Here is a 12,342-nt window from a genome sequence, read left to right on the forward strand (position 1 = left end):
CCCCAGACAGCATCGTCCATCTAACATTGCTCCCTCTTCCCCAGACAGCATCGTCCATCTAACATTGCTCCCTCTTCCCCAGACAGCATCGTCCATCTAACATCGCTTCCTCTTCCCCAGACAGCATCATCCATCTAACATCGCTTCCTCTTCCCCTGGATGGCACATTATTAGGACCATAGGATTCTATTAAATTACTATTATTATTATTCTAATTCCTAATTCTATGGTTAGGACACACTCCTTAACCACACATGGCTCCGTGTTAACTCCTATTACAACTAACATCAGAGCCGGTCTGTCACACCCTGATCTGTTTCACCTGTCTTTGTGCTTGTCTCCTCCCCCTCCAGGTGTCACCAATCTTTCCCATTATCCCCAGTGTATTTATACCTGTGTTCTCTGTTTGTTTGTTGCCAGTTCATTTTGTTTGTGAAACCTACCAGCGTTTTCGCCCTTGCTCTGGTCAGTTCTAGTTCCTGTTTTCTAGTTTTTCCCAGTTTTGACCATTGTACCTGCCCTGACCCTGAACCTGCCTGCCGTTCTGTACCTTGCCACACCACACTGGATTATTGACCCCTGCCTGCTCTGACCCTGAGACTGCCTGCCGTTCTGGACCTTTTGCACCCTATCTGGATTACTGACCTCTGCCTGCCCTTGACCTGTCGTTTTGCCTGGCCCTGTACTAGTAATAAACTTTTGTTACTTCAACACTGTCTGCATCTGGGTCTTACCCGAAACGTGATACGGACCCATTTTACCCCCCTCTCCCCTCCACACAGTAAAGACGGATGTGTTTTGGCATCCTTCCTTATGTAAAGCACAGCAAACCCATTCCATAACATCTCCCCTTGGCCATCTGTTCAAAGGCACACAGAGTTGGTGGGATCTCTCAAACATTTGTTATTTTTCCGTAAACAAGGTGATAAAAATCTAGCTGCGGCCTGCAGACCACCTGATTGGTGCTGAGGTACGGAGGCAGGGATGGTTACCTTGGAGATAAGGGGGGCTGTGGTGGAGAAAGAGAGAGAGGGTCCCTCCTTTTTTACCTCAACTTTTGCTTGTTTTGTATAGTTCAACTCCACTGTGTACAAAAGGGCAGGGCTCATTAGGTTTCATAGATTTTCACCCTCTGTTTCCCATCGAAAATCAGCATTAATGTACTGATATAAAAACGTCAACACATTTACTACATTCCCCTAAAGATAGGTCCCATTATGATTATAATGTGGTTTATGTTTTAAATAAAGGAGTAAATGGGGTAATTCACATGGTAAAAAAAGCACTGATGTCTGCTGTGAGAATAATACACTATTAAGGTACACTACTTCACAATAATAATAAGGAACATTAGTGCTCAACTCAAACCAAAAAGGACCTACAGTACTTGAAAAGAATAGTTGTGTACACTGATGAAAGCGATAGCTGTAACGCGTCCATGTTCTGGACTTCCGCTGCTTAAAAGCTGCTTAAAACAAATCCCTAAACGAACCCCCTTTCCTCCCCTCCTTCCGTTGGTCCTCAGGTGCATTCCCAGTCGTAGAGTGTGCCTTACAGACATGGCTGACTACCACTGCCCCCAGTACGAGTGTGTTGGTCGTCCCTCCGGCTGTGACAAGATTCACATGGACCTGGCCTGCGACACAGACAACGTGGAGCACCCCAACCTCTGTCAGCTCCTCCAGATGGACAAGACCTTGGCCTATATGGGTCACTGTCAGGTAACAGCTAGACCAGGAGTATTTCAATATGTACCCTACAAGGTCAAATCAAATCAAACGTTATTGGTCACATACACGTGGTTAGCAGATGTTGTTGCGGGTGTAACGAAATGCTTGTGCTTCTAGTTTCGAACGTGCAGCAATATCTAACATGTAATCTAACAATTCCACAACAACTACCTAATAAACACAAATCTAAGTAAAGGAATGGAATAAGAATAGATACATATAAATATATGGATGAGCAATGACAGCGGCATTGGCAAGATGCGATAGATGGTATAAAATACAGCACACAGTGGGGGGAAAAAGTATTTGATCCCCTGCTGATTTTGTACGTTTGCCCACTGACAAAGAAATGATCAGTCTATAATTTTAATAGTAGGTTTATTTGAACAGTGAGAGACAGAATAACAACAAAAAAATCCAGAAAAACGCATGTCAAAAATGTTATAAAATGATTTGCATTTTAATGAGGTAAATAAGTATTTGACCCCTCTGCAAAACATGACTTAGTACTTGGTGGCAAAACCCTTGTTGGCAATCACAGAGGTCAGACATTTCTTGTAGTTGGCCACCAGGTTTGCACACATCTCAGGAGGGATTTTGTCCCACTCCTCTTTGCAGATCTTCTCCAAGTCATTAAGGTTTCGAGGCTGACGTTTGGCAACTCGAACCTTCAGCTCCCTCCACAGATTTTCTATGGGATTAAGGTCTGGAGACTGGCTAGGCCACTCCAGGACTTGCCTGGCTAGGCCACTCCAGGAGATTGACAGTTCTTTTGTGTTTCTTCCATTTGCGAATAATCACACCAAATGTTGTCACCTTCTCACCAAGCTGCTTGGCGATGGTCTTGTAGCCCATTCCAGCCTTGTGTAGGTCTACAATCTTGTCCCTGACATCCTTGGAGAGCTCTTTGGTCTTGGCCATGGTGGAGAGTTTGGAATCTGATTGATTGATTGCTTCTGTGGACAGGTGTCTTTTTTACAGGTAACAAGCTGCACACATCCCTCCTGAGATGTGTGCAAACCTGGTGGCCAACTACAAGAAACGTCTGACCTCTGTGATTGCCAACAAGGGTTTTGCCACCAAGTACTAAGTCATGTTTTGCAGAGGGGTCAAATACTTATTTACCTCATTAAAATGCAAATCATTTTATAACATTTCTAACATGCGTTTTTCTGGATATTTTTGTTGTTATTCTGTCTCTCACTGTTCAAATAAACCTACCATTAAAATTATAGACTGATCCTTTCTTTGTCAGTGGGCAAACGTACAAAATCAGCAGGGGATCAAATACTTTTTTCCCCCACTGTATAAATATGAGATGAGTGATGCAAGATATGTGAGCATTATTAAAGTGGCATTATTAACGGAACTAGTGATCCATTGATTAGTGTTCTAATGATTTCACGTCTATGTAGACAGCAGCCTCTCTGTGTTAGTGATGGCTATTTAACAGTCTGATGGCCTTGAGATAGAAGCTGTTTTTCAGTCTCTCTGTCCCAGCTTTGATGCACCTGTACTGACCTCGCCTTCTGGATGGTGGCAGGGTGAACAGGCAGTGGCTCGGGTGGTTGTTATCCTTGATGATCTTTTTGGTCTTCCTGTGACATCGGGTGCTGTAGGTGTCCTGGTGGGCAGGTAGTTTTCCCCCGGTGATGCGTTGGGCAGACCACACCAGCCGGACTGCTGCTGGTTTTCTGTTCTACCTGATATTTAATTGCACCCACCTGTTGTCCCAGGTCTAAATGGGTCCCTGATTATAGGAGAAGAGTGGAACTGGAACTGTCTTCAAGGTCCAGATTTTAATATGAGGGAGCTGGAACCTGTCCTGCGTGGGCCATTGTCGGGTAACAGTTTGACAGTTAGCCAAAGCAACTTGTTGAAGTAGAACATTTGAAAGTAATTCACTCTCAATCAATTTGTCTGCTCTCCAAGTTTCCATAACATCTGCACCAACATGCCCTACGTCAGTGGTCACCAACCTTCTCTGAGTCAAGATCACTTTCTGAGTCAAAATGCATGCCGAGATCAACCGCTCTGATTTTTTATTAACGTGACTTAAAACATGTAAGCCTATCGAAACTCGAGTCGCACTGCATTATTTCTGCCTCATGCACAAATTCATGTTCCTACTCCTAATGAACAGAGAACGTGAAATTTTCCTTGATATTAAAAAAGATCCTAGCCGCTTATAATAACAACAACACAAGCCTATAGATACACTTCCCTACTCATTCATCACTGCTGCACTGCTTGTTGAAGCGCTGAGTGGTAATAGGAAGAACGGGCATTTTATGGGTTATAAGTGTTGAATACAAAGTGTTGAATACAGTGCTGAGTAAGAACTTAAACATGAACTCAGTCATAAAAACAGCAGCTCTTTGCTGTGTTCGTTGACAGTCTCTCTCTATTCATGGTTTTGAAATCTCACAGTGTCAATTTTGCCGTAGCTTTATTTTATGCTGCTGCGTTACTGCAGACTCGGCCATCTGAGCAATCTGATTGGCCAGCGGTGGCATAGTGCACTTGATTTCCTCTCCATGCCCACCGAGAAGGCAGAGTTTGCACCTTCAGACACATGAAGTGGCAACAGTTTGCCTACCCGGCGCGCCGGGCAGCTAAATTTGCTGCACCTACCACCAACAGCCCGAGACTAATTAAAGAAATAGGAGCCCAGGGCTTTATCGTTGTGTTTTTTTACAGGAATTTTTGCCGATCGACCGGTTGGTGACCACTGCTCTAAATTGACTGTAAATGTTGACCGTGTTTAAGGGCTTTTGGACATTTCAATACACGTAATTCATTTGTGATGAAAAGGCATGCCAGAACTCATAAGGAGGTAGCATTGTAGGTAGCATTGTAACACCTGCTAGATAGCATTAAGCAGTCAGCTATTTGAAAAGCACCGTACTGGAGGGAGCTGCACAGCATTCAGTCAATCACACAGAGATAATCCCTGTTTTCAGAGTCTCCCAAAAGCTTTTCTCGGTTTGTGTTCGTGAACGCTTAAATGGAGAGCCTGCATTCAGAGGTAGGATAACACGTCCCAGCTGTTAAACACAAACAAACACACATACTCCAAATGTGCATTCCCTACCTCCAGTAACTGCCTGAGTATGTATGTTTTTGCCATGGTTTATGAGAGGAGGCAGATATCCCAGCCCACCAAAAGCTGAAATCCACTATGGTTTTGTCTAATAAAAGAATATGTTGCATTTAGGTTCTTAGTCTGCCCATACACTTAGTCTACCTGCAGACACATACATCTCCTGTGTAGGACTGTGCTTGAACATGATACAGGCGAAATCCCCCCATGTTTATGTGTGTGTGTTTGTGAAAGTGGAGAATTAAAGCTGAAAGTTGAATTCAAGTGATTTGTTAGTGTTTAGGGCCTGGTAGGATCATGTTTCTCCATTGCGGTCGCTGGCAATGTCAGCCTGATGGCGTCTCGCCTCGGTAGCTCTGAGCAGTGGCTCCATCAGTGGAACAGACTGGATTTAGTTTTATACCCGTTTAAGGTAGACGACAACCCATTAAAAACCCACTTCAGTCCCGGTGTCAAGTTACCGGACCAAGAGGCACGCAATCAAACGGTTTGCAGTGATGTAGGAGAACTTAACGGCCTTCCCCCTCTCTGAGAGTATTGCTGAGGTACAGAGCTATTCAAAGAAAACCAATACATCTGGTGTGATATATCAAAAATTGCCTCCCTATGTAACTAATTGGAGTAGCTTACCTTGATTAAGTTTATCTGGATATGAGTGATGTATTATGAAGAGTAGAAAGGTCACGTGTATTTATATTTTAATATATGATATTTTTCACCAAATACATTAATAAGGGCTGAATCCTAACTTAAACTTTATTGTGTCTGTGTGTGTATGTGTTTGTGTTCTGTGCAGGATGCCTGTAAAAAGGCGCGGCCTGTGTGCGGCCACAACGGCGAGACGTACAACACAGTGTGCGAGGCCTACTCGGACCGCGTTGCCGTGGACTACCAGGGGCGGTGCCACGCCGTGGGGGCAGTGGCAGAGTTTGCCTCTGACTCAGGGTGTGACATGATCCCCTGCCCCGCCCTGTCCACCCAGGGCTGCATCCCTGTCACACCACCCGGTCAGTACAATAGAGACAGAAATAATATAATATCTAATGTTTTATTTCATTCTGTGGTCAGTACACTCAGTGGCGCAGCCACGTTCACTTTGACATATAAGGCTCTCATGTTATACTTAGGATTTTTCCACACAGGAACACAAATCTTATTACGATAGTGTTGTGATTAACTCCTAACCTCTGACCCCGGACCTCTCACAGGTGCATGCTGTCCTCTGTGTGCGGGCATGCTGCAGATCCTATGGAACAAGGAGCAGATTAACAACTTTGCTAAGGTCAGCACCTTCTGACATGCTCCTCACTTATCTGGGTCCCAGGCTGTGTTCCATTTCAGAAAAGCTATCCCTTTCCCTCTCACTCACTCACTTTTCCAACCAGCTGGCTGCTTTGTTGGATTTTAATGGATTTTAACATTAAAAAGAGGGTTGAAAGGTTCCCTGTTGTTATATATTTTATAGAATTCAATTCTCTATGTTGAAAAATTACGAACAATTGTTTTGCTGCATATCTGAATCTAAACTGTGGACACTACTTTGTGGATCGAAGAGGACTGTCTATGTATAAGTAGGGTTGCAAAATTTAGGAACATTTCAATAAATTCCCTGGTTTTCCAGAAATCATGGTTGGAGGATTCCGGATTTCCTGCTTATTCCCTCCTAATTCCCGGAATCCTAAAAACTGAGCATTAGGAAAACCCAGGGAATTTATTGAAAGTTTCCAAAAATGTGCAACCTTAGGTATAAGCAATAGCTCCACCAACTGCGGTTTGCTGTGTGCAGGCTTTTGTTATATCCTACACACTAGATTCTGCTAATCAAGGGCATAGATTCAGGTATGTTAGTGCAGGGCTGGAATAAAAGCCTGCAAACCCAGTTGACTAGGTTTTACTCAACTGGGAATAGCCACCCCCTCTGCAACGGCTGTTGATTTTGAACTGTAATGACACCAAACGACCACTAGAGTGAGGCATAGATCCAAAATACAGAGCATCAACGTCACGTCTTCCTCTGGGATTCTTCGCCAGTTTGAAATGACTGGGTCGGGCCGCAGCTTAAGAGCAAATGCCCAGAAATGCCTCGTATACATGCTTATAAAAGCTAATAAGCTAAAAAAAAACATGTCATTCAAAGCAGGTTCATTATAAACCTGGGCTATTAGTCTAATCTCCAACACAAACATCTTATCAACGTTAAGTCTAGACCATAAACCTGCTAATTCCAAACAAATTGCCTTTGGATTTGGGCCTAGACGACATGACTCACTCAGGCAAGCGATGGGTATACACATCATAGTTTTTCCAACCTATTCTCCATATTGATGTCAAACATTCCATGACAGCAGGCACTATACTGTAAGACATTCATTGCCCTTTCAACTACTGTTCACAAAGGTATTTCATATTTCTTAATAATTGGGGATGAATAACATGTAGTCACCACATTCAGCACGAGCTTGAGGAAACCTGCAGTTCACTTTTCCTTTATCTGCAATGAATTGAATCTCAAACTCTTCCCCCTCTGGCTCTGGTTCTGTGCGACTGTGTTTGTCCTCCTGGTTTGGTGTTGCAGTTGAACAGGAAGCAGCCAGTGACGGTCCATGACATCCTGAGGATCCTGCGTCTCCACATCTCCGTGCCGCAGTGTGACATCTTCGGCTACCTGAGCATCGACTCAGAGATCATCATCCTCATCGTCCCCGTGGACCAGCAGCCCACCCCGCTGCAGGTACGCATACATATGCAGACACTGAGCTAGCTAGTTTGCGGTGCACGCTAATAGCATTTCATCGGTGATGTCACCAGCTCTGAGACCTTGAAGTAGACTTTTCCCTTGCTCCACAATGGCTGCGGCTTTTGTGAAGTGACAGGCAATGATGCTCTGTGGGTGTTCAGAGGGTCCCTGGTTTGAGCCCAGGATGGGGCAAACCAGGTGTCTGTCTGTCTCTCTCTCTTACACACTCTCTGTCTGCCTGTCTGTCTGTCTGTCTGTCACTCACTCACTCTCTCTCACAGAGATGTGTTGACTGTCCTTCGTTCACAATAGATAAGCCTGGTGCTCTGGCTACATGAGCTTCCTCTGACTGACAACAATTGATTCCCTGCTTGTAGGCCTATTCTTCAGTGTTCCAAGGCCATGTAGTGCACTATATAGGGAATTGGGTGCCATTTGAGACACAGCCTTTGTTTTACTTCCTGGTTAATGCATGACCTGGAGCCTAATCAGCATAGCATACACTAAACCTTGGGGCCAGATCATCCCATCATGGTGTTGTGAGCGCTTTTGTTTCCTACGCAGAACTGAGCCCTCTGTTTCTCCACCCCCATCCCCAACCCACACTCCCATGCTTCTCTATGAGCGCAGTGAATTTCACAGTGATTACAGCAGAAGAGAGGAGGCATTTGTTAACAAGCTGATCACTCACACAGAGGATGCCCGTAGGGCAGTGTTTAGAGACATGGGATATTCCGTAATGGGGTTGGAGGACACTTTTGTGATTATTTTCTCGTAGATCCTGAAAAGAGATCCCGATTATTTGGATTTTTTTATTCGGCTTGTATCTCAAACTCAAAGAATGTGTTTGGTGGTAACCTTTTCACCACAAATGTACCAGCTGGACTGCCTAATATCTCTCTCTCTCTCTCTCTCTCTCTCTCTCTCTGGTTTTCCCATGTTTTAAATGTAGTTCAGATAACATGTTTTGACATGCTTGTGGTTAGTCTGATGGGGTTCATGGAGAGGAGCGTAGTGAGTTGTGACGCAGCCTGTAGACTAGCCTTCTGATGGCTCTGTAGTGAATATGAACTAATGGTTCAGTCACACAGATGTCCCAGGAGTGTGTGCTCAGTACAGTGAAACGTTTGAATAGAGCTGCCTGAAACGACTCCTTAATTCTACACGAGAGACAAACATATTGGCTCTGCAACAATACATCAATTGCTGTCTGACGGTTCTGTGACGTTGGGCCGTCCTGAACAGGGACTTCATCGGGGGAGCGCACAGGAGTCATAATAAACATGTCTGGGCCAATATTTCCCTGTTATTTGTTCATCTGCCCTCTCCAGTTCTCTCTGAAAATCGGTTTCCTTTCAATGACTAAGCTGGATAAATAAAGGTTAAACACAAAGATTTTCTAAAGGCCTCATGAGCCCAGAGACCCAAACCCCCTCTTACTGGGGGACTAATCAAAGTCCTCTCTCAGAATCTCTCTTACTCCACTGGGACAAATAATCAGACATCTCATCACTGCCGTCTAGGGTGAAACGCCCAATGAAGGTATTTTGCACACCCTTTCCACCCATTGTATTGCTATCTCTGTAAAAACAGCCCTGAGCGATAATGATCGATGCAAACCGGCAAATGGAGGTCAGAGCCACCCTTGCATCATTCTCTCTATGACTCTATTCATAGGAACTATTTGTCAATAATGTGGGCTTTTAGGTGGTTCGTTAGGATTGTTTCATACACAAATAAAGACCCTGGTTTGTTACACGTTTGTACCAAAATAACATTTTCAGAAGGGAATAAAGATACATATACACACACACACATACAAACAAAAGCATAGAAAACTGTGAGAGAAGGACTGTGTGTCTGTAAATTTCACCTGATCATTGTGTGTGTGTGTATCCCGTCTCAGATTGAAGCCTGCAGCATGGAGGCGGAGAAGATCGACTCGCTCATCAACTACGGCAGCCCCACCCTGGTCTCCCATGTTCCTCTGTCTGCCTTCCTCACCTCCGAGGTCTCCATCTCCACCATCAGGTCCGCGGGCCACGCCAGCTCAACGCCCTCCTCCCTGCCCATCTTCTTCTGCCTCGCCCTGGGCCTCCTCCTCACTTTAGCACCAGGCCTACCCGAGGCCAAGCTAGCCTCTGCTAGCCAGCCAGGCCCCGCTGGCAGGAGGCTGGGTGTGTTGTGGAGTATTCTGACCCCTTCTCGGGTCATTGCCTGACAGGAAGCATCAGCCTGTAAAAGCCTTGACAATCAATCCCATTAACTCTACTGCACCAGCGTCAACACAATCATGGACGAGAAGCTATGAGATGAATCCTAATTGAAAGAGAGAAGCGGAGACACAATCACATTCCACAGAGCTCTATATATCGTTATAAGGAAGATGAGTTTTATCACACAGGGTTTTGTATCCGTTTTATTCTGCAACAGCAGCTCTCTCCTCCTCTAAAGCTGTGGAGTGGGGAGTGTGTGCGGCTGTCTTCCTGCGTGCGTGTGCGCATGCATGGTGTGCGCATGTGTTTATGCGTATGTGTACGCACACGTGTGTGTGTGTGTTTGTGCATGACACAGAGAGAGAGAGGAACCAGGTGGTTAAGTCTCAGAGGGGGAGTCAGGTCTAGATGTCAGACAGGTGCGCTCCCAAACGCTGACATTTGTCCCAGATAGTCTCAGGGGTGTAATTACCCTCCTCCTCTGCCCCCTCCCCCTCTCCTCCCCTTTCTCCCACTCCCGTTTTACATTTGTACTATTGTAAATAAAGAGCGAGTGGGGAGGTGCTGACTGAGACAGTAATACTGGAACGTGAAACAGGTCAAAGGCAAGCAAGCATTCCCGCTCCGTAGGCTGAAAGACACACGAAAGGGATTCTCGTTGTTCCTCTAGTGTAGATAAGGTATAAAATAAGGAGGAACGACAGCCATGTTTTTAACGAAAATGACAATCATCACTTTACCCATGATGCACATGGGTAGGAACAAAAAAAATAGCGACAACATGCTTTGCATATAGTTCCTATATGAAATAAATGCAATAACTTTATAATGTTGATAATAATTATTCCGAAATGATTCCGAAATGTTCTATATTTCAAATAAGAAGTGGATCGAGATGTGATTCAATATGTGCCATTTTCTAAATGTTTTATTCTTGCATGATGACAATTATGAAGTGTTTTTACAGAATGTATTGTACTATGTTTGTCCTGTCCCCATGTCTGATTTGATGTTGTCTCTATGCCTACGCAACACCAAGTGTCCCAGTTTTTTACAGTATTATTGTGCTAGGCAGCTTTGTAGCAGCAAACCCTTCAAGGGTCCTTGTAGTATTGTATCTGTTTCCGAGGGATTTAAACTCAGTTTTCTGTTGTTTTTATGTTATCAAGTGTTCATATTGCCAATGTTTAGAAAGAGTATAGCTGTAGGCACTTAAGCATTATGTTAATCATCACTGTATTGCATCATTGTCTCGGTGGAGATGGCAGTACTTGCAATGTGTTTGTAAAATGCCAACAGAATGCATATTTTATAAAATATAAAATCCTACAATCAAACAGAAGGTTGCTTGTTGTTGTACATTTCATCATCTTAAATCCTTAGGAAGAATAATTTAAGTTTTAAAGATTCCACATTGAAGCAGAGTGCCAAATAAAATATATTGTATCAATCCAGTCACATTAATATGCTGTTCTCTCTAGAGCATGAGAATTTCTCATTGTCTTCTTCATCCTCCCTCCTCAAAAAGTGTTCCAAAGTTCCTCCTCTCAAATCTTCTCCTCAAGTACGTTGTGAGCAGGAGGCAAGGAAGGAGGACACGAGGAATCTAAGGAAAGACAAATGAGAAAGAGCCAAAGCCTTCCCAAACCACTCGGCAGGTAACCTAGTGGTTAGAGCATTGGACTTGTGACTGAAAGGTTGCAAGATTGAATCCCTGAGCTGACAAGGTACAAATCTGTTGTTCTGCCACTGAACAAGGCTGTTAACCCACTGTTCCTAGGCTGTTGTAGAAAATAAGAATTTGTTCTTAACTGACTTGCCTAGTTAAAGGTAAAATAAAAATGATCCTCTAACGTGCTATGACATACTATCACCACAAGGGGGTGTCTGGCTCTGGCACAGCTTCTAAGATGGTTGAGTACTGAAGATAGTGACCTGTAATGATGTAGTACTCTCCCACAGGGCTGGCTGTGATGGGAGTAAGGAAGCAAGTGTCTACTTCCTCAACATTTCCTAGGGCCCCTTGTAGGTAGTGCTCCAGAGAGCGGATGTGGAAGTGGAAACCCCTAGTGCCTGATAAAGGCCTTGGCGGCTCCCCTTTGATCCAACGTTGATTTACACGCTTAACTATCCACTGTGTAAATAATGATGATGAGAAGCCTCCTCTCAGTGTGTGTGACCTGCTCTTGAGAATTCGGGCTGGTGTGTGTCTGCTTGAAATGTGTTAACCTTTTATTTAGTGGGATGAACTCGATCACCTCCAAGAGCAGTAATTTATCCAGGTGTAGAATTGGTTCCTAAAACTTTTTTTCCTGATCCATTTAGAGCATTGGGCCAGTAACCAAAAGGTTGCTGGATCGAGTCCCTGAGTTGACAAGGTAAAAATCTGTTGTTCTGTCCCTGAGCAAGGCAGTTAACGCACTGTTCCCCGATGCTGGAAGACGTGGATGTCGATTAAGGCAGCTCCCCGCACCTCTCTGACTCAGAGGGGTTGGGTTAAATGCGGAAGACACATTTCAGTTGAACGCATTCAGTTGTACAACTGACTAGGTATCC

The 12,342-nt window shown here is 44.4% G+C and overlaps 1 protein-coding gene across 1 annotated transcript in view; it reads left to right on the forward strand.

The window, feature by feature from the left end:
- The window catches only part of LOC115195638 (reversion-inducing cysteine-rich protein with Kazal motifs), a 56,582-nt gene extending 45,454 nt beyond the window's left edge, over positions 1-11,128 (forward strand). The window contains exons 17-21 of the mRNA XM_029755713.1: positions 1,526-1,721; positions 5,630-5,840; positions 6,042-6,115; positions 7,409-7,564; positions 9,477-11,128. Coding sequence (XP_029611573.1) covers positions 1,526-1,721; positions 5,630-5,840; positions 6,042-6,115; positions 7,409-7,564; positions 9,477-9,791 — 952 coding nt within the window. The 3' untranslated portion in view covers positions 9,792-11,128. The remainder of the gene's footprint in view (positions 1-1,525; positions 1,722-5,629; positions 5,841-6,041; positions 6,116-7,408; positions 7,565-9,476) is intronic.
- The last annotated feature ends 1,214 nt before the right edge of the window (positions 11,129-12,342 follow it).

Source organism: Salmo trutta, chromosome 6 (genome assembly GCF_901001165.1).
Source record: "Salmo trutta chromosome 6, fSalTru1.1, whole genome shotgun sequence".
Classification (NCBI taxonomy): Eukaryota; Metazoa; Chordata; class Actinopteri; order Salmoniformes; family Salmonidae; genus Salmo; species Salmo trutta.